A 22,636-nucleotide genomic window follows, 5' to 3' on the forward strand; every position below is an offset into this window, starting at 1 on the left:
GGAGGACATGTATATGTTACACTCGCACACCACACCATTTACACACGGGACTAAAGCATCGAGGGGGTGGGCCCGTCCCCCAGCATACTGAGGGACAGCACCATACAAATCCTCGTCTCCCGAGTCCACCTGGGTCTAGTGCGTTCCAAAATAAACTGCAGACAAGTACTATCCAACTTCAGTCCCAGTCAACAAGTAAACTGAAGCTTATCAGTCCATCTCGGGGGGCAGCTTAGCTTTAACTAGGGCTGATTTGCCTTCTGTTACTGCTCTTTCGAGGAAACATTTACATTATACACTCAAGGTCTGATCCAGCATGAACCTGTTATCTAAGAGTCCCTCACTTCTGCCTGTCATGACCACTCCAGGGTATCCTTGGGATGTGGGGAGCAGGGTCAGCACACGGGACCAACTAGATGGAGAGCAGGTTCACCCTACAGCAAAATGGTGTGAGCACTATTTTCCCTTCTCTCCTGGGCATACAGGAACACTACATCGCCCAAGCCTTTGAGTGTGGGGGGGAGGCGGGGGCGGGGCAGAGTCCATGTGAGTTCTGTGTGGCTTGAGCCAAGTATAATGGTTCACATCCATAATTCCAGCTTCTAGAAATGCTGAGATCAGGAAAATTGCAACTTGAAACCAGTCCAGACAAAAAGTTCACACTCTGTCAAAACAAAAAGCTGGGCATGTTGGCATGTAAACTTATCCCAGCTACATGGAAAACACAAACAGGACCCGACCAAATGGGGCAAAAAAGTGAGACCCTATTTGGAAAGTAACAAAAGCCAAAGGGATATTAGCTACAGTTCACTGTAGAGGCAGATTCTGCCTCTGGTTCTGGGCGCTGGGAAGAAGAATGGGCACTAGGATGTGCCAGAGAAGTTGGCTGTAGCCTGAAACATTTGGGCAGCTATTAAAGGAAAGATGAGCTCAGGAAAGAATGGGCTAGTCTGCAAAGAGAAATAAAAGGCAGCAAAAAGCACCTAAAAACAGGTATCAAGAGACTGAAAAAGGTGAGCCCAGGCACAAAAGTCTGTGAGACTCATCTCCATTTAATCACTAGAAAACAAGAAGTGGTGCTATGACTCAACATGGTAGAACAGTAGGCTTGAGCTGAATTACTCAGGGACAGTGCACAGGCCCAGAGTTCAAGCCCCACAACTAACAAAAAAATCGAAAAAGGAGCCAGGAGTGTGGCCTAGTGGAAGAATGTTTGCCTAGCATGCACAAAGCCCTGGGTTCATTTTCTTTGTAACACACACACACAAGCCAGAAGCAGTACTGTGGCTAAAGTGGTAGCCTTGAGAAAGCTCAAGGACAGTGCCCAGGCCCTGAGTACAAGCCTCAGGACTGGCCAAAAAAAAAATCGAAAAAGGAAGTAGAGCTGTGGTTCAAGTGGTAGAGTGCTGGGCAAAAGTCCAAGGGGAAAAACCCAGGTGCTGAGTGGAAGCTCCAGGACAGACACAATTTAAAAAACCATCCTTGCATACATTTAAGAATGGGTTAACAACAAAAGGCAGAAAACGTTCCAATGAAAAGCAAAGACTGAAAACTGCTTTGAACAATTAAAACCAAACAAAAAGGCGTCTTCCTCAACTCAGATGAGGGGGTCCTAGGAGACCGCCCTGTAGAATCACCATAGGAGAGGTGCAGGGAAGTAGGACTGAAGGTAGGCTCCTGTGTGGGAAAGAATCGTACTTGTTATCTACTGCTACTTTGATTCAGAGTTGGAAACAGCCATGAGCATCTTTCATGACTCTTGGAATGGCTGGGGTCAGTGGGGCACACAGTGCTCTTACACTGTGACCCACATCTGAGAGTTCATCTGGAGTACTTACTACTAAGTGAGGAGCTGACAGCCAGAAGACCAGTCCATATGTAACTGTCCAGCTCTTGCCTGCTTCGGGCCTAAGATGAGCCCAGTTCACAGGGAGGAGACATTGGAAGAATGCCCCTGGAGCACAGAATAACTTCCTGACCCAAACGGCACAGTCATTTGTCCATGGAACTGACTGGAAGCAAAAAAAGGAAAACCTGCCCAGGTGTTGGAGGGCAGTGTGCTTCCAGACCTGTATGTGACCTGGATAGCGCCTCTGACTTAGGTCTCAGCCAGGGCAACTGCACTCAACCTCCTCGGCTTTGCCAGGCCCTTGCTGACAGGCAAACTCAAGCGGCTCCAGCACCTTCCACCTATGATACTGGAGTGACTCACTGCCGCCAGGCTGCTGGTTATCATGGAGGAGAGGAGGAGGGGAGGACCTCTAACCCCACAGACTGCAGGGTCAGATGACACCACTGGTGTGAGCATGGGAAGTTTGGCGAATAGAGGGCACAGAAGACAGGTTGTCATAGAGCAGCGCCTTGGTGGCGGAACAACACGGGGCCTTGAAGCAAGCCTCGACTGTCAGGAAGGCATAGTCTGGGGTCCAATGTCACCCTGCCACACACTCAGCACCCTGCAGCCAGCCTGTGACAGCACCCCAAGGGTAGTCCCTCTCCCCCTGACAGGGTCTCTTAGAATGCAGACCAAGCTGCTTCCCCAGCCCTCTCCCCCTGGCAGAGGATGGGTAAAGATGGATAAGGGAAGGACACAACCGGACACCGCCTCCTGATACAAATGATAAATTATATTTATACAGTAAATAAGTATCAACAGTCAACACAAGTTCAAAAGCAGCCACCGAACCCCCTGGGACTGAGGCATAGCTGGTGACTTCCTCCACCATGGTACTTATCAGGAGGGACACGGTGGCGTGTGTATCACGCGTGGCAGTGGCCGGTGGCTTCATGATCAGTGCAGTGGGTAGGTAACGGGGACAGTGGGTAGGTAACGGTCTCAGTCCCACCAGGAAGGGCCCTCACTGCTACAGGACAATCACTGGACCCAGGCAGTGTTTCTGGAGTGCTGGCCTGTGGGCTGGCCCAGGCCCTGCACATTGGGGGAAGCACCGTCCTGGGCAGGCATGTCTGCCCTTCCCGAGGCAGAGGAGCCCAGCCACCTGCCTTCCTGAACAGCATGGGAGCCACGGCCTGGGCCTCAGGCCTTGGGAGCAGCGGCTGGTGTGGAACTTGGCCTGAGCAGCCAGCAGGGCCTGCAGTAGCCCATGGACCCTCCTGTGTGGAGGGTGGGATCTTCTGAACCAGAGGGAATGGTGGGGCGGGGGGGAGGGGGAGGGAAGAGAGGGGCGCTGCCCTTGGAGCTGGAGGTGTAAGAAGTCTGCACTGCAAGGTGAGCCAGAAATGCTCACCAGACAAGTGGCAGGACACAGCATTGAGGGGACTGTTCCTCCCCTGGGGAGAACAAGTCTCTTCTGGTGTATAATTAAGGACTTAACACTGCAGTACAGTGGTGGGAAGGGTGAGGACAGCAGGAGGCTGGGACGGGAAATAATCTTAGTGCATGTTTGTTAAAAATCCATCCCAAGTGAGAATGGACATTTTCTGCCTCCCAATTAAGAGATGATTAGTTCTCAGTCTGCAGCCTAGGTCTGGAGCTGCCAGGTAGACAAGATGGGGCCCGCCCTGGTCCCCTCACCTGTCTAGGCCTGGGGACTACCCTTGCAGGGACTGTGGGTGATGACTCTCCACCATTTCCACACAATCCCCCCATTGACCTGAGCATGGACAGAGCCAGGGAACCAGGAGAGCCGGGGAGGGGAGCCACAGTAGTCTCCCCACTTCCCCTCTACTGTAAACAAAAGTCCCTGTTGGTCCCTGTGGGCCCCACTCAAAGGGAATTAGTTTACAAAAACTGTAGTGAGTCACATTCATGTTAAAATTTTTTTTTCCTTTAACTTTCAAGATGTTGGTAAACTGGTAAGAAAAAAGCTTCTCTCGGGATCTCGCCCAAAAGACTGAGAGTCAATTGGTTTGGGAATTCTCCAGAAAAAGGGAACTAGAGAGCGAAAGGCAACCGGAGGCTGAGTTCTTGTCGCTGTTGGAATTGTGTGTTTAAAATATCTCTTTCATGTAATCAAATTCTCATATTTTTTCCCATAAAGAATTTTAGTTTTTTCCATAAGGCTTATTTTTGTCATCCAAACATTTCTCCTTTTAAAATTTTCTTAAGAATTAAACCATAAATAAGAGAATTTAGACCACTAAAATGACATGTGCCAAGATCTCAATTCAGCCAGACCTGGTAAATTCTATCAAAACTAGACAGTTAAATAAGAACCACGTTATAAAAATATTAGCCAAAAAAAGACTATTAGATAATTCTGCAAACTCAAATATGAAACTGTACTAAACAAAATATGTGCAAACGTGTACAAGCATAGAGCCACGTGGCAGGGTTATGCTCAGATTAGTTTTAAAGCTCGCTCTAGTGGGTTTAATTCGAGTTGTCCACGGTGGTAGTGTACTTTGAACTCACAGGAGTCAAAAGAAGTAAAGAGCCTCATAGCCACTTTCCCGAAGGACAGTGTCCAGTGGGCCTGTGTGTCATCGCATCCACACCCGGGGCTGCCTGTGGGGTCCCAAGGGCTGTGATGGGGGCAAAGACGAGCGGTGACTGTCCCAAGTCCTGGGCTAGGCAGCGTCTCAAGGACCCTCGGGCTGAGGCTGAGGCGAGGGCAACAGTGGCGACTGGGCCTCCTGGTCCAAGGTCTCAGAGGAGGTGGGTTGGAGCTGAGCGCTGGGAGGAGCAGAGGGGCCTGCCTGGGGGCCCCCCATGTGCCGCTCAGGCTAGGGGGGTCTTGGCTATAACAACAACCCTTTCACCAGGAAGCTGGAAGTAAAAAGCCCTACCCCCCACCCACCACACTCAGCCATCACCCCACAAATAGGAGTCCCCGCCCAGAGTCCTCCGGCACGGTGCTCTAGGCATTTGCTCTGGGCAGGTCCTGGGTGCAGCACTAGAGAAGGAAAGGGTTGGTTGTGCTGGAGGCCTGCGCTGTGGAGGGAGGAACGCCCACGCTGCTCACCCTGTTCATAGTCGTGGGGCCCAGCGGTGTCAAAGAGGAGCTCCCAGCCACCACAGCTGAGGTCATGGAGGCCACAGCCATGGGCTCCACTCCTGCACCAGAACCAAAGGATGTGCTGCTCCCCGGCACAGGGCTCCCCCGCAGCTGATTCAGCGTCAGTGGCTGCGGCTGGTTCACCTGGAAGGGGTTGACGGGGGCCGGGGCCGCTCCACCTGCGGAGAGAGTGGCGACACAGGCTGAGCAGGGGAAGGCACTGGCCCCTCTAGGCAAAGTTCAAGCACCTCAGACACCAATGTCCACCCACCTCCTCAGCCCAGCTCAGGCTGCGTCCCAACCCTACTGTACCTCCTAGGTCCACAAGGGACACTGGTGAATGGCAACTGGCCCTTGGTGGTGTGGGAAGGAAGGAGCACACAACTTGCCCAGGTACATGGAACTAAACTAGGCAATACCAAGAACATGCCAGGCCTGGAGACGCCGGCCCCTCTGTGGAGCTGGTGCCCAGCCTCTCATCACAGCCGACAACTGCCTACAAGGCAGGAGACAAGGAGTGCAGTAACCACAGTGCCCATGTGCCACCCTGCAGCCCACATGCGGGCAGCGCGAAGCCGTGGGAAGCTGGTCAGCCTGTCTCTTTGGCATTCTCCCTCGTACCAGGAAGCCGCTTTTATGTGTTAGCAAAACGGCTAGAGGTCAGAAGACATGGCCCTGCCAGCCCTGGGTCTCCAGCCTGTCCTCTCACTCTACTGATGGCAGGCCTGTCAAGGGACAGCTCCAGCCACCACCCCAGAGATGAGGCGGGGGCGGGGGGGCGTCTCTTCCCAGGGTCTGTCACTGGGCCTGCAGTCTTCCACTAGGAAGGCACAGAGACAGAAATGAAGCTCTGGTCCAGGACCTCGTGTGGAAGCACCCAGCTCCGGGCCCGGCTCCAGCAGGCCTGTCCAAACTCATCCATTTGGCCACAGCCCCAGGCTCCATGCTGGGTTTGCCAACCAATCTGCCTCACCACAGTGCCACAGAGCTGGAGCTGCTATGTGCAGAGTTCTGGGCCACGTCATCTTTTCCCATCAGGACCTCAAGATAGATTGGAACCCAGGAACTCCAATGCCACTCTTGCCAGAGCTCCAATCACCCTTCTAAGCCCAGCAGTCACTGTTCCTGCCAGGCCATTGGGGCCAAGGCCCTGGGGTCCCTTGTGGATCCCTTGTGCTTTGGGGCTAGGTCAGAGCTGACACCTGTTAGGGCCTTGGGGAGGAAGGACTTGAAGAAGGGGCCATTTCCTGAGTTGGTTTGTGGGAAGGAAAGGAGGCAGCTCTAGAGTGGGAAAAGAGGGTCAGACCTTAGAGGTCAAAAAGCGTCCTTGGCTGGGCACGGTGGCCAATGCCTGTAATCCTAGCTACTCAGGAGGCTGAGATCTAAGGATCAAGGTTCAAAGCCAGCCCAGGCACAAAAAAGGACCTGAGACTCTTACCTCCAATGAACCACTAGAAAACAGGAAGTGGGGCTTGGCTCAAGAGTAGGGCAATAGCCTTGAACTGAAGAGCTCAGGGACAAGGCCCAGGCCCAGGGGTAGGGTGGTAGCCTTGAACTTAAGAGCTCAGGGACAGTGCTGAGTTCAAGCCCCACGACACACACACACACACACACCAAAAAAAAAAAAAGAAAGAAAGAAGCACCCTCATATTGAGGACCATCCCAGAGCTCTGTGTAGTGAAGGGTGTAAAGCAGACGGGAGAAAAGAGACATGGTAATCTTGGACACTGGACCAAGCCGCTAGAGGACCGTCCTGTAGCAATATGGTCTGCCATCCCCAGAAGGCCACTCAAGCTAAAGGGCCAAGATACAAAGGGGCTACTTCTCTAATCCTGGCTCTTCCTCATAAAGCATCCTACCCACCTCCACGTCACCCAGCCTTCTGGGTCTCCCTGCCAGGGCTACGGTGAGCCAAGGCCGCTTCTGCTCATTGCTGTCTGTTTTCTGCCCACATCTTTCCCTTTTAAATAGCCGCTTCCCTGTCCACCCACACAACCAAGACAAGTACAGCATTCCTGATGGCCCCACTCCTTCCCAGCCACAGGCCACACAGCTAGAGCACACAAGGAAGAGCCCCAAAAGGTCAGAGTCAGGGCCAGCGCCTGGCTACACAGAAAAAGCTCAGACATGTGCCTACCTGGTGCCAGGAAGGGGTTGAGGGACTGTGCCGGTGGGGTGGGCCTTGTCACCAGTGAGTCCAGGTTCACCAGGGCTGCATTGGGGCCCAGGAAGGACTCGGGAGTTTTCCGGGCACTGCTGGGCTTGCTTGAGGCAACAGTCAGAGGCTGAGACTCAAAGGGGTCAGGGCTTGTGGTTCCATTATTCTGGGATGGCACAGAAGCCCCCGATTCGGCTGCAAGACGAGGACAAAGCACAGTGAGCTTTGGCACAGGCCAAATGCTGCCCACTCGACATCGCCAAAGCATTAGCCACTCCTGATGCTGCAGCTTCAACATACAAGACCACATGTGCCCTCCACTGTCCTTGCACACATCCAAAATGGAGACACATGGTCTGCCATGGGTACCCACATAACCAAACACCAAAACACAGGGACAGAAGAACAATGGTGAGCAGAGAAAACTATCCAAATCATAGTGGAAAAGCAGGATCCAACCAGAGTGCTTAGCGCCACTGTGTAAAACATCAAGGTGGTATTGGGGGTCAGTAGCAAAGCATGGATAATTCACTTTCCACACATCATTTTGCATTTGAATTTTCTAATTTTTCTACAATGCATACAAATTTCTTAGTAATAAGAAGAAAGCTATTTATTTATTTATTTATTTATTGCCAGTTCTGGGCTTGAGCTCAGGGCTTGAGCACTGTCCTTGGACTTTCTCAAGGCGAGCACTCTACCACTTGAGCCTCAGCACCACTTCTGGCTTTTTTCTATGTATGTGGGGTACCAAGGAATCGAACTCGGGTCTTTGTGCATGCTAAGCAAGCACTCTACCACTCGGCCAAACTCCCAGCCCCAGAAAGCAAATTTTTAAAAATTTAGCCAACAGGTGTCCTAACAGGCTGGCAGGCATGAGAAGGCTCTGCTGGGATGCACATGGCCTTTGTTTGGGCTCTTTGACAGTGTCCTACATCTAGGAATCCAGGTCCAGAAAATACTGTAAAATGTGAACTGGACTTGAGTACAAAGATGTCACCACAGCATTATTTACTGAAGCAAAACTTGAAACCAACCTACACTGTTCATCCTCAAAGTGATGATTAGGCTACTGTTGACCCATAGAGATAAACACGGCTGTAAAATATATACAAATGCTTTAGTACTGGGGTTTGAACTCAGAGCCTCATACTTCTAGACATCTGTTCCATCGCTGACCTATGGCTTTAACCCTTTTTCATACTGGTTATTTTTGACACAGGGTCTCACTTTCAGACATACACCTACAATGCAATCCAATTATTTATGCTTCCCAAGAAGCTAGGATGACAAGCTATTAATCAAGAAAGGATTTCACAAACTTTTGGGTGGGGCCGGGTCTGACCTCAAGCTGCAATGTTCCTATTTCAGTCTTCCAAGGTGCTAGGATTAAAGGAACGAGCCCCTGAGGCCCCAGCCAAATTATGTTCTAATAATCAAAACCATCTTTTGTTGTCTAAAAATCAGGATGGGGACAGGACTGGACTCTGACAAGGACAGAGGGACAAGTTAAACCAAAAAGACTGCTAAGAATTCAGAAAAAGACAACAGAAAGCAATACAGGACGAGTGTAGGTGAAAGGGTTACAGGTGATTTGCATAAGCCTTTCCAACTGTTCCAAAATGGGACCATTTCTACAACTGGGGATATTTTATTAAAGTCAACCTGTCACCATAACCAAGCTCATTTCAGAGGTGGACACAAGGACGAAGATGTCATAGGACTGGTTGGGCTGAGCTTTGTCCTGCAGACCTGTGTGATATCTTGTTTTCTTTTTTTTTTTTTTTTTTTTTTTGCCAGTCCTGGGCTTGAGCTCAGGGCCTGAGCACTGTCCTTGGACTTTCTCAAGGCTAGAGCTCTACCACTTGAGCCTCAGTACCACTTCCAGCTTTTTTCTATGTATGTGGTACCAAGGAATTGAACCCGTGTCTTCGTGCATGCTAGACAAGCACTCTACCACTAGGCCAAACTCCCGGCCCCTCTTGTTTTCTTAATGTAGCAAAGGACAGATCCCAAAAGCTGCCTCTGGTCTCCTGGATGGGTGCCAGGAGCTGAGGTGGGGGATGGGACCGAAGGTGCCAGATTGCTTGGAAGGCCCTTGCTAAATGAGAAGGGAGAAGTACAGGAGAGGAGGAGGAAGGGGGAATGAGGGCAAGGGCTGAAGTCACGGATGAGAAAGGAAGTTGCTCTATGTGGTTGAGAGGTGAAGTGACACCATGATGGTCAGAGATTACCTGCTTATCCCCATTTCAAATAGTTACGTGTGGACCCCACCCCTCAGACCTCTTCTTTTGCTCTTATCACCTTTATTTGTAGGCCCCTTCTCTTTGTACCCTCCATGTCCTTCCTAACTGAGGGGGTACCAGAGAAGGAAGGAAGCTGGCTCTGGACTGGACCAGGGCCACAGGAGCTGTCACAGGAAGTGTCAGAGAGTGGCCTGTGCACACCCAGAGGCAGCGTTCTGGGGAGAGGTGCCAGGCAGAAGTGGACTGGACAGGATGGATGTGGGCTCTGTAGGGCAGGGAAAGCAGTGGCTAACCTGGAGACACAGCCCCAAGACACAATACTGGTTCAATACAAGAAAAAGGTGTATAAACCCAATACAAGAAGTGCAAGACTCTGGGTTCCCATGCTCACTGCTCTGCAGCCCACCTTTACCTACCTGGTTTTTTTGAAGTCCGCAGGTTGTCAAATTCAGAAAAATCATCTTTAATTGTACCATTGAAATTACTAAAGAGCTCGAAGGACCCTGCGGGGACACAGAGGCTGGTGAGGGGGTTGAATCTCACTCTGTACTGCATTTATTCCATCTATATCCTGCGGGGTCGGGCTGGGGCTCTCACTGGGTACCTCACTCCAGGGGCCCAAGACTCAGGGGTGGGCTGGGAATGTGGCTTAGTGGTTGCCTCGCATGCATGAAGCCCTGGGTTCAGTTCCTCACATATACAGAAAGGCCAGAAGTAGTGGAGCATTAACCTTGAGCAGAAGAAGCTCAGAGACGGTGCCCAGCCCCAGGACTGGCAAAAAAGAGAGTCAAGGAGGGCAGGGTGACCTGGTGGGCTGGAGGGATGAGCAGAGAGGCTGACCATTAGCCAGTGACTACTCTACCATCCTCACCCAATATGCTGGGGGGGGGGGGGGCGCAGGCACACAGGAGCTGGCTGGATGCTAGATGAGGGAGTGAATGCCAGGGCCAGCACCAGCCCTGAGCAAGGACAGGCGCCATGGTGGAGGTCAGTGCAGCCTCCCTTCCACCCCCTCAGGAAGTCCCTCAGGAGGTACAGTACACCAGAGGCTTGGGAATGCCCACTCTTAACAAGTACTTGGGATCTAAGGGCAGAGCCAAAGGCTGAGCGGGAGGAGGGGAACACAGCCCACGGACTGCCGTGGGGTACAGGGAGAAGCTGTTGGCAGGAACCCGCAAGGCCGGGGGAGGGGGGGTTGGGGGAGGGGAAGAGAGGTGCTCACCGGAGGCGGAGCTGGGCTTGGCAGCAGAGGCTGCACCCCAGGCATCTGTTGCTTGCCCAGCAGTGGGGGCAGGCTGCGGCGACGCTGCCCAGGGGTCTGAGCTCTTGGGGGCAGACTGTGTACTGACTGTGGTGGGTACTCCCCAGGGGTCCACAGAGGCAGCTGGCTTGGGACCTGTAACAAGGTAGAATCAGAAGTCAGATTACTTCAGAAAGGACTCAGCAGCTGGGGAAGAGGAGAGAAGTTACTGGGGGCCCACTGTGCCAGGTGAGGTAGCCACCCAAAGAGCTGTGCCACACCCAGGCTGGACAGAGCTGGCAGCCCAAGGCTACCCACTGGGGAGTGTGCCAGGCCAGGATACCTGGGGACAGCCCACTGGTAAGCAGCGGAGGCACTGCAGGCGTTTAAACGTCTGATAGAATTGCTATAAGACAAATGCATCCTGTGGGATCCTGCATTTTTTGCGATGGTTGAGGTTGGCTTGTGTGTGTTTTAAATAGTATGCCACAGAGTGCCAAAAAGAAATTTTAATGTGTAGTATTTTCCACCTGCAGGGAAAAATAAATTCATCAGCTTGTAAATCATTCCACCTTCCTTTCTCATGTTCTCTACATCACTTCCCATTTCCAAAGGCTCTCTGTGCCGTCCTGAGGTCGTGCTCCGCTTCCCCTCCTGTCTGAGCTACGAGGTGTCCTGACAGCATTTCCACGCCTCTGCTATCACAGGGTGCCAGCACTTCATCGTTCCGCTGAGGAATACTGTCCCTGGATGCACAGTTCTGGACTTTTGATGACTGTTTTGTGGTTCTTCCTTGAAAGAGAGATGATTCTACTAGGAACGGGTGTCCATAGGGGCAGTGCCTTTCTTCAAGCTCACTGTAGATCCCCGCACTGCCCTGTGTGCGCGGCTGCTGCAGCACATTCGCTCTCGGCCTCACTGTGCTTCTCCTATGGACACCAGCACGGCGCCCCTCTGAGCTGGTTCCCAGGTGCTCTCTAGCTTCCTGGGGCTGGGAGTGGTTGGAATCCCCCAGGCTTCCAGGACCTGAACAGTACCTGTCCACAATTCATCAACACCAACAGCCATCATCTTCCCAAGCACCAATGTGCCAAAGAGATGCAAGCTGGATGTCCTCACAACCACCACGCTTGGTCCAGCTGCTCCCCGCACAGATAAGCACACCCCACCTGCCTGCTGCTAGGCCGCTCAACCCTCAACCTCTGCCTCTCCTTCCTGTGTGGACTGGCCAACACCTCTGGATCCTCCTTTCATCACCTTTACACTCACACAGTACCGAAACTACTCATTAACCAGGGGCTTCCTAAACTGTGAACTCTCAAACCCAGTCCTGGACACGGGGCACAACCGGTGAGCCTGCAACCAGCTGGCCAAGGCCACAGGAGGTGGCGGGAACTTGCCAATTCTAGAGAGGACCAGGAAGTGCTTCCCTGAGCTCAGAACACACTCAGCCCCGAGCCCCATCCCTCTGTGTCGGTTTTTTCACAGCCCACTACCATCCTCTGGGTGGAAGGAGTCTGCTTAGCTTCCTGTGGCTTCCTGCCTCAAAGGCTCTCAATTACCAAGGGGCCTCTGCTAGGCCTACAAAGCCATCCTAGCCACTGTCCCAACTGCCCCTCTGTAGACCAAGCCACCACTGGCTGGTGCCAGGACAGAAGAACATTGCCTGCCTCCTGCCTAAATGTGTTGTAGTGTGTGAGCTGTGAGCTAAAGCCAGCCAGGTAGGTGCCAATCTGCAAGCCCCACTCCCAGCACCCTATACGGACAGTTTTCATGCCTGGCAGCTCCTATTTGGACTTAACATTTCCTGCTGCTGCCCCAGCACCCAGCCCTATCAGATGCTCCAGAAACATCCATCTCCTTCTAAAAGATCCTTCTGACCTGTCAACCCCCCAGGATGTGCCACCATCCTGTGCAGAACCACCTCCTTCTGGTCCATTTCTACCTGTCAGTAGTAAACTGAACTCAAGCCTTGCTCTGCTGCCCATGAGGACACCTCACCAGGCTCCTGCTCTGTTCTGACTAAGGGCAATAACATGGTGGAAACAGATCATCAAGAAGTAGTGAACAGAGCAGGGCACGCTGGCTCACGCCTGTAATCCTAACTACTCAGGAAGCTGAGATCTGAGGATCATGGTTCAAAGCCATCCTGGGCACTACAAAGCCATGAGACACTATCTCCAATTAACCTCTAGAAAATCGGAAGTGGGGCTGTGGCTCAAGGGTAAGGCAGTAGGTAGCCTTGAGCTGAAGAGCTCAGGGACAGCGCCCAGGTCCGGAGTTCAAGCCCCACCCCCTCCCCCCAAAAAAGAAGAGAGCGGAACTAAGATGTGATGTACCAGAGAGGACAGAAGAACTGAGGGACCCAGTACCATGTGGGAATTGGGGGCACAAACACATGTTCTCTGGCTGCCCCTGCATGTACAAAGCCCACACCCTCTCAGCCAGCTGTGCCACACCTCCATTAGCCATGTCTCCCAGGCAAAGGTGACACAATGGGAAGATTGAGCATCTGAGGGCCTCGGGCTGATTTACCAGCCAGTCTGGGACATTCCTTGGCAACCTACACCAAGCCTAGGTGCCTGGGGCTTTGCCCTCACCTCCGCTGCTTAGCACAGGTTGTATGTCCCATCTGGACACATTCTTGGACAAAGATACTCAGACTCCTAAGCTGATAGTGCTGTGGTGGCTTTTTTGTTTTTGTCAGTCATGGCCGTTGAATTACGGGACTGGGAGCAGTCCCTGAGCTTGTCTGCTCAAGGCTAGTGCGCTACCACTTTGAGCCACAGCTCCACTTTTAATTTTAGATGACCGATTGAGAAAGCGTCTCATACTTTCCCATCTGGGCTGGCTTCAAATCGAGATCCTCACATCTCAGCCTCCTGAGGAGCTAGGATTACAGGCGTGAGCCAATGGCACCAGCTCAACACTTTAACTCTTAAAACACAAGCTTTTAGTGTTAATAAAATCTTTTAAAATAAAAATTAAAAAAAAAAAACACCATAAGCTTATTGGTAGCTCATGCCCATAATTCTAGCTACTCAGGAGACTGAGATCTGAGAATCCAGGTTTGAAGCCAACCAGGCAGGAAAGTCCATGAGACTTATCTCCAATAAACACAACTCAGAAAAAGCTGGAAATGGTGCTGTAGCTCAAGTGGTAAGGAAGGAATCTTGATCCAAAGAAGCTCAGGCAGTGGCCAGGCTCAGAGTTCAAGCCCCAAGACCACCCCAGGTGGGGTGTCTTAACGCTGGGATGTGGCACTTTCCTAGTAAAGCAAGTGTTTAGACCTTTCTGGAAGCACTCTTTCCACCGTGACTGCGACACAGCAGCATCAACCAGGGAGGGCAGAGCCTGGAAGTCAAGGCTGGTCCCAGCTTTGGGATGAAATATGTGTTTCAGTTCACCCCCTGGCCACCCTGGATCACCTACACCACCAAGAACAGACCACATAGTCTGGACAAACTGTTAGGCTTCTACTCTGCAAGTGACACTGGGGCTCTAGGTGTGCCTGGGACTCTGCAAGCTACTGAGCCAAATCTGGATGATTCCAGATGAGCAGAGTCCCAGGGACACAGGTAGGAAGTCCCATGGCCAGCATGGCTTTCCTCCAACATGGCCCCCTATTCCCATGGTGGGAAAGCGGAGGGCGCAGGCCAGGGTGCAGCTGTACTCAGGGAAGATGCTACAAGGCTCCTCTGTGCCCTCAGCCATGACACACACCCGATAAATAAATGCTTGTTGAAAATCAAGTGAGCTAGAGGAAAGGAGGATGGGATAAAGGCTGGAAAGACAAGCATATCCGGTCTCCTGCTCTGTGGGGCCATTCACACGGAGCCTGTGTCCACTAGACCAGAACAGACCCATGAATATGGATGGGCACAGCAGGCCGCCCACAGCCAGGAAGGGGTCACCAAGAAGCCAGTAGCACACCTGCTACTGCTGGGCAGAAAACCACCCCAGCCCAGCCCAGGGTAAAGGATGGGCCAGGAGGGGCTGGGCAGCCAAGGCCTTCTGAATGGTAGGGCTGTGTAGCCTTCTCAGACCAGGTGGCCGCTTTGTGTGGGGGGGACAGGGCAGGAAGTGCCCTGCTGACCTGGCAGGCTCCAGTCTCCTCCTCTCAGCCCTGGGCATTTCCTCCCAAGGCCACTTGGCCCAGCAGCCCCCAGTGGTAATGGCAGGGCTACAACAAATGGTGGCTTTCAAAGAAATGTTTCCTTCTTCCGGAGGGTCTAGCTCACAGTGCATGGGAAGAGGCTCTCATCTTTTCATTTATAAACTCATCTGGGGGGTGGCCCTGAAACTGCATTGCTGGGTTTCACCACAGGCTGTGCAGTAAATCCCATACCGTGCTCTGCTGGCAGCTGCCCACTCCTGCGGAGGCTAGCCCTGCAAAGGGACTGCCCAAGAGTATGGTTCTCCACAGAAAGCAGGAACCAGGGCTGCAAGGGCAGTATGAAAAGGGCTGCTGAGGAAATGGCAGCACTGCCACCTGTGGTGCTGCCCCACTCCCCAGGGAGATGCCCCACCTGGACCTCAAGAGTCCAGCCCAGTCACCAGCCAATGCTACCATTGGCTGGGCAGAACTTGCTAGTTTTGTCTGACTGGTAAAACATTCCTCTATATAAATCACACAACAGAGCTAAGCCTCTCTCCCAACACCAAGACCCCACTGCTGCCATCAAACTCACTGCTGGCCTGCCACATGTGGCCCTGGCACCACCAAGGCATGAGAGCAGTATTTCCAGAATAAATGTAATGTATGGATTATGGCTGTTGAAGGCATGGATTATGGCCATCGAAGGAGAGAGGGAAAGAGGGAGGGAGATGAGGTACTAGAGGTTCGAACTCTTATTTGCTAGGGAGGTGCTCTGCCACTTAAGCTATGTGTCCGAGATCACATGGCTACTGCTTGACAAGGGATTCATGTTTCACACTTGAAATTAAACTCACAGCCACTGCCTGTCTCCAGCTGACCTGCTTCAATACTGTCTTCATGTGTACTCAGCACAACCACAACTAGCACAATCTCCCTCAGGGCATGTAACTCTGGAACTGGTCTTCAGTGAGTGAGAACTCTGGACAATTCTGCCTGCCACACAGGGTGTGAGGCTCTGCAGGGCACCAAAGCGCCTCTAGGGTTTCACAGAGCCTTCTGGACCAGGTCTAAACACTTGTAACACTAAAACCAGGCTCTGAGTAGAATCCACACCCTTCTTTTCTCTACCCTCTTACCAATCTCTGCTGCCACTCCATGCCCCTACCCCAGCACTTACTGATGAGCTGTCTTCCACAGGAAACACTGGGCATCTGAGGACTGACACTCCTGCTCGATGCTGAATGCAACAGAAGGCAGCCCAGTTCTGAGACGCTCCCTCACACTCCCTCAAAAAAAAAGGTTCCACTACATGGCACTGCCGAGTCCCCTTTCCCTGTCTGCACGTGAACAAGCCAAGGCCCAAGGGCTAAAACTATTACCTGTTTGTACCAGAGTTTTCACATGGCAGAGCCTGGTACTTGGTATATTTTAAGAAACTTCCAGGGAACTGAACTGAACACAAAGAAGGCTGGGGAAACAGGGACTCCAAGAGACACAGACAAAACGCAACACATCCTAGACAGAAAGCTCAAAGAGCAGCTGCAGCCAGCAGGAATCAGATACCAGGAAAGGCCACCCGGACACCAGGCCAAGAAGTCCTCGTGAAGCCTTGCCTCTCGCCCAGCAATGAAGAAACTCATGTGCCAAAAACATCACCCAGAGCAAACCAATTCTGTCCCGATCATGATTCAAATCTCTAACCAGAAATTCTCTTACATTTGGTATGAAGTAAAAACGAAGATTTATTCACTGACTCTTATCAAATTAACTTACTCTTGCTTTGCTTTAAATAACAAGCAGTAACAGCAGATGTATGCCCTTCTCATTAGCAGTGTGTAAGCACATCATCATTTCCACCTTATTATAGCAAATTGTTCTATGGCTGGGTGAGAACCTGAAAGAGCTGAAATGTGCCCCTTGGCAGGGACAAGAAGTGAACTTGCCTTCTACCAAAGCAAAAAACGATTCAAAACAGAAAGAGTACTGTGCCTCAGACACCCAAGGAGTGTGCAATAGGTGTTAATGGTGAGGAGCGAATGAGCCTGGACCCCACAAACACGGAGCCCTGCCCTGTCCCCCTCACCCATCCAACAAGGAAGCACAGGGCACCAATAGGGTCTTTACCAAACGATGGCCAGGGGTCCGAAGTGCTTGTAGGAGCTCCTGGCCCACCCCAAGGGTTGGTGTGTTTAGCAGATGCCCCTTGGCCCCAAGGCTCAGCTTTCTGGGCAGCAGGGCCCGAGCTAGGAAGAGCATCCATTAAATCCAGCAGGGTGGTCTGCTGTGGGTGGGAGCCAAGCTGTTAGGACAAAGAAAAGATAGTTTCAGTTCGTTAGAGAACAGCAAATATATGCACTAACTAACCTCTTAAAGGTATTCAAGGGGGAGGGGATCCCAAAGAGATTTGGGGTTGAGCTATCCTGTCCCCAGTCTCATTCCAGTAGTCTTGCTTCTCAGAGAAGCCCAGGCATGGGCCCCACAGCCTTCAGAGGCCTTAGGGCTGACAAAGTTTCAGGACAGTGTTGGCCTTTACCTGGACAATGAGCTGTCCTTACCTAGAACCCCAGCCCTCTGCACCCTCTTGGCTCTCCACCCAAGGCCCTGTGTAAGGCCTCCATCCTGACCATGACCTCTGTCGTGGGACCCTGGGACATCTGAGTAGGGGAGGCCACCAGAGCCATGGACTCTGCTGGGGAGCAGGGGTCCCCCATCTCCTGATGGGGTGACACCAAGCTTACCAGGGGCAAAGCTGTGTTCTTTCTTTATGTCAAAGTGGGATGATGGTGTGCACGAGCAGCGGCACTCCCACAGGCTTCGTTTACAGGTAAGGGCTAAGACACAGGGACACCAAGTGCCTGCTGCCAGCCCACACAGGTGTGCAGCTGACCACTGAGGGGCGAGCCCAGGGGGAGTTTTTATTTGGGACAGGACAGCCTCAAACACTTCCCTTCCTGCAAGCTCATACCTCTTTCTTTTTGGGAACTTTAACTGTGTCTCTCCGGCTTTCTTCCAGGGCCATCTGCAATCTGAGGTCATCACCCCGCCTGAGGCGCTCTTCCTGTGGAGGGACAATGCGAGCTGGAGGCTGAGGGTAACGTAACAATAGCACAGCAGGACACAAGGCCTCACTGGCCAGCAACAGGAAATGCACACTAGCATGCCATATTTCAAAGGAAGACTTCAAACCCTCGGAAACAGTGACTTTCCAATCCCCAGGGTTCTTGGAGACAGACCCTGTCTTGTGGTGCTGCTGCCTGTAACTCCAACCCCTGGGGTCGTGCAGGGAGACCCACTCTGGCACCAATGAACTGGGGAAAGAGAATGCTTCATCTAAAATGGCTCCCTCCCACGGCCCCCACAAAATAAACATGGATTTATAATCCTTTCTATTTATAGCAGCAGTCTCCTTATAAAACATAAATCTGACAACTCAGGAAGGAATGAGACTGGAAATCTCAGCTCATTCTGCTTTCCACTCTGGATGCTCCCAGAAAATAACTGGATAGTTACTTCTATGATTCCTACCAGAAATGAATCATATTTATTTAAGGCAGTCAAAAGACAGGGCTGCCCTCACTTTTATGTAATGATTAATTACAACACATTCCTTGTAGCTACTTCTTAAACTACTAGAAAGGGCTCCAGCCATCTGGCTGCCCGGTGCTTCTCAGGGAGTCCTCCTCAGCAACTGCCCTGCGGGCCTGCCCACAGAGCCATGTACCTCCACGGACACACCTCACGGTGGCTTGCCCTCTACTGTGCAGATGCTGTCCACTGTCACTGAGCTCAAGGAAATTTCAGTTCCAGACATACCAACAATGACAGACAAACCTCCCTGTTCTCAAGTCAAACCACCTTTCTCTCTGAATGCTTTTTAACTTCTAAATCATAGAAAGCTGCCCCACTGTCCGCTCCACCCACCCACTTGGTGACCACACCTCAGACATGAGGCCCCTCCACCCTCCTTTTAAAGTAAGCATGTGTCAGGGCCGGGAGTTTGGCCTAGTGGTAGCATGCTTGCCTGGCATGCATGAAGACCCGGGTTCGATCCCTTGGTACCACATACATAGAGAAAAAAAGCCGAATATGGTGCTGAGGCCCAAGTGGTAGAGCTCTAGCCTTGAGAAAGTCCAAGGACAGTGCTCAGGCCCTGAGCTCAAGCCCAGGACTGGCAAAAAAAAAAAAAAAAACACCACAAATAAAGTAAGCATGTGTATTCAAGACAAACAGGCCTGGTGCCAGTGGCTCATGCTTCTCAGAAGGCTGAGATCTGAGGATTATGGTTTGAAGCCAGCCAGGGCAAATAAGACTCTCATCTTCAATAGCTGGAAGGAGAGCTGTGGCTGTGATAGGGCCCTAGCCTTGAGCACAAAAACTCAAGGATAGCACCCAGGTCTCAGATAGCCTGAGTCCTTTATAGTTAGTATTTATAGTAAGTTTCAAGGAATATACTGTAGTTAATCAAAACACAAAATAATTAACTAGATAAATGGCTTGCTGCAGAAATCACCTGTTCACAGCCTCTTCCCTTAGCAGTGACATTCCTGGAAACTTTAAATGTAACTTCATTTGGGCTTCCTCCTGGGCTCAGACTGGGGGTGGGGGTGGGGAAGCACACACTCGAGGCCATGGGAAGTGAACTCAGCAGGCATATCTGCACATGTCACCGCCCTCCCCGGAACCTAACCCCTGCCCCTGCGGTCAAGGTGATACACATCCTCCCCCTTTGGGACACTGACCTGCTCAGCTACTTCTCTGCTCATGGCAAGCGCCAGCTGCAGCTGCAGCTCCTCTTCTCCACTGGTCTGCGGCCGGGCCTGCTCCAGCTCTGAGGACACTCGTGGGGAGGTGGCTGTAGGGAGAAGGCAATGTCACCACATGCGAAGACAGGCTGTCCCTCTCCTACCTAGCAGGTCTCTGGTCAGGCCATCCCATTCCCGGCTCAAACCAACGGAGCCCAGCTAGAGCCCAGTGGTACAAGCAGATGGGAATAAGCTAGAGATACTACAAAATTAGACTCCAGTGACAGTCAAAACGTAGTTTCACAACTACACAGGACAAATAGGCCAACCAAGAGAAAACGCCTTGGTCGTGCAAACCCCAGCATAACCCCAGCCAGGCCTCAGGAGGACCAGAACCTCAGTCCTCCCTGCAGATCTCACTGCTCCAAAGTGAAAGAACAATTCAAGAATCCCAGGGCAGACATCTGGAAAAGCTGCACCAAGAGAAAAGGACTCTTGCTGGAGACACATCCACATTTGAGAGTTGCACTTAGTGTTCTGTAAGCACTGGGAAACATGAAGCCCATCCATTTCTGCAGTGACTCTGAACAGTTTGGTTTTGTCATACTGGACACAGGTGTAGACAGTTTTTCTGTATTAGCTAGGTCGAATGCTTAGAAGAAGCTCCTGAAAGTTTTGTTTCACTTTGTTTCTTCCTAAGGGATGATATGAATTCCTAGCTGAATGTAACAAATCTCAAATGAGGGAGTCTTTACATTCCACCCGCTCACAGAGACAGGGATGCATGTGGATTAAGGGTATCTGGATGACTGTAATTAGCTGTCAAGTTTAGAGTGCAAGCTTGTGGGACACAGCCTCTCAAAAATCTTTAGACCCTCCCTATGATGGAAACCCTGCCTCAGGCCTTTGGACTCCCCGCAGCTCTGCTCACCACCACTTCATACTCAGCAGACAGAGTTCAGCCTGCTAAGCTGGCCATTCAGGACAGCCTCCACCCTCACTTAGAACAGACTCTCCCCTCCCTCACTGCCTCACAACAGCCAGGTGGATGGCAAGATGCACAGATAATGGATGGATGGATGGTCAGATGGTGAATTCACAGCTCAGGTCTACTTCACAACTTAGGTGTAGTTGTTTTCAAAGACCCTCTGTGCTATTTTACCTCTTTCTTTCAGAACTACCAGAAAATGCTCATCTAGTGCTGCTTTCTCATATCCAAGCTAAACTTGCTTCCTAGGATCTGCCTCCATGAGAGAAAGTAAAAGGTCTGAAAGTAAAAGGACTTCTGACAAAGAATGGGCCCTGGCTATAAACAGGACAGGGGAAGAGGCCTGCAACTGAGGTCACAGATAACCAAGAACACTTGCCTAGCATAGGCAATTGCCTCATGTCTCCTCTCACTGGCATGGGAAGGTCAAAATAATAAATCAATGTTGTAATTATAAAATGCATACAAATACTTTTTTTCTACTTTTTTTTTTCTGGTCTGGGGCTTGAATTCAGGCTCTGAGCCTCTCTAATACTCAAGGCTAGCACTCTACCACTTGAGCCACAGTGCCACTTCTGGTTTTCTGGTGTTAACTGCAGATAAGAATCTCAAGCCAGGTGTGGTGGCTCATGCCTGTAATACTAGCTATTCAGAAGGCTGAGATCTGAGGGTCAAGATTCAAAGGCAGACTGGACACAAAAGGACCTGAGACTCTTTATCTCCAATTAACCTCTAGAAAATGGGAAGTGGGGCTTATCTCAGGGGTAGGGCGGTAGCCTTGAGCTGAAGAGCTCAGGGATAGCACCCAGGCCTAGTTCAAGCTCCATGACCCACCAAAAAGAAAAAAAAAAACTCAAAAACTCCTGCCCCGACTGACTTTGAAGTATAATCTTCAGGTATTAGCCTCCTGAGTAACTAGGATTACCAGTGTGAGCCACAGAGAATCTACTTTTCTTTTGAAAAAAAATAAAAAATAGAAATAAAAAAATCAGGGGCCAGGAGTTTGGCCTATTGGTAGAATGTTTGCCTAGCATGCATGAAGACGGGGGTTTGATTCTTCAGTACTACAAACATAGAAAAAAGACAGAAATGGTGCTGTGGCTCAAGTGGTATGTTTCTAGCCTTGAGAAAATCCAATGAGAATGCTTAGGCCCTGAGCTCAAACTCAGGACTGACAACAACAACAACAACAAAAACACCTCAAACCAAATCTCAACTGAGGGTGTGGCTCAAGTGGTAGAGTACCTACGTGGCCAACACCAGGCCCTGAGTTCAATCCCCAGTGCCATCAAAAAGCAAACAAATGCTCATCCTAGTTCTAGTTCCAAATAGATTTTTTTGGTCAGTCATGGGGCTTTAACTCTGGGCCTGGGCACTGTCCCTGAGCTCTTCAGCTCAAGGCTACCACCCTACTCTTGAGCCACAGACCCACTTCCCGTTTTCTAGAGGTTAATTGGTGATAAGAGTCTCGTGGACTTCAGTGCCCTGGCTGGCTTTGAACCTCCATCCTCAGATCTCAGCTTCCTGAGTAGCTAGGATTACAGGTGTAAGCCACTACACCTGGCTCCAATTACATTTTCAAAAGTATTTCTCTAGAAATAGAGGCTAGATTCAGGAACTATATCCTCCAACCTACCTTAGTAATTAGATTAATATAACCTCCTGGACCTCCAAAAATATATGTATTTTGGTTGTTTTTGTTCCTAAACTCACCCGTGTCAATCAAAATGCTCATATCTTGGCTCTTATGTGCATGTGCTCCAACAGCAAAGATGCCACCATCTAGGCTGGAGGGGACCAAGGCAGTGAAACAGCTGACTCGCTGGAAGACTCTTGCCCTCTGCTCTCTGATGATAAACAATCTGGAGCTTTGCTTACAAGTCCCTTGGTTTAGAGCAGATATAGCAACTGACACCCTCTGTTTATGACCAAAGGGAAACCAGAAGTGAATAAAGAAGGCATTATACTCCACCCCCCGAAAGAGTGCTCAAGAAGAAGAGTCCTGTCCTGGCAGGGAAAAGGCTGCTCCCTGGCCACACGTGCACAGGGGCTGTGGCTCAGCCAGGCAGAACTGAATGACTGAGGCTCCAAGCAGACCTGCTGCAGCAAAATCCTCCCTTGTTCTCCGAGCTGTTCAGCACACCTGCAGGCCAGCCTGGCTCACTCTACCATCACTGACATGGTGGAAGGATGCATGTGCCCACG

At 51.2% G+C, this 22,636-nt stretch overlaps 1 protein-coding gene across 4 annotated transcripts in view; it reads right to left on the reverse strand.

Annotated features, from left to right (window-relative positions):
• Positions 1–2,606: 2,606 nt before the first annotated feature.
• The window catches only part of Epn2 (epsin 2), a 37,297-nt gene continuing 17,267 nt past the window's right edge, over positions 2,607–22,636 (reverse strand). For 3 of the 4 annotated variants that reach the window (XM_090349455.1, XM_090349454.1, XM_090349457.1), the window contains 7 exons: positions 19,441–19,553; positions 17,667–17,759; positions 16,826–17,000; positions 10,585–10,758; positions 9,779–9,865; positions 7,096–7,311; positions 2,607–5,137 (listed from right to left, as the gene is read on the reverse strand). In XM_090349455.1, the coding sequence (XP_090205581.1) occupies positions 4,857–5,137; positions 7,096–7,311; positions 9,779–9,865; positions 10,585–10,758; positions 16,826–17,000; positions 17,667–17,759; positions 19,441–19,553 (1,139 nt within the window). In that variant the 3' untranslated portion in view covers positions 2,607–4,856. The remainder of the gene's footprint in view (positions 5,138–7,095; positions 7,312–9,778; positions 9,866–10,584; positions 10,759–16,825; positions 17,001–17,666; positions 17,760–19,440; positions 19,554–22,636) is intronic. The other variant, XM_090349456.1, reaches the window with a different exon arrangement.

The sequence above is a fragment of the Megascapheus bottae genome, chromosome 17 (genome assembly GCF_031878675.1).
Source record: "Megascapheus bottae isolate mThoBot1 chromosome 17, mThoBot2.hap1, whole genome shotgun sequence".
NCBI classification, from domain to species: Eukaryota; Metazoa; Chordata; class Mammalia; order Rodentia; family Geomyidae; genus Megascapheus; species Megascapheus bottae.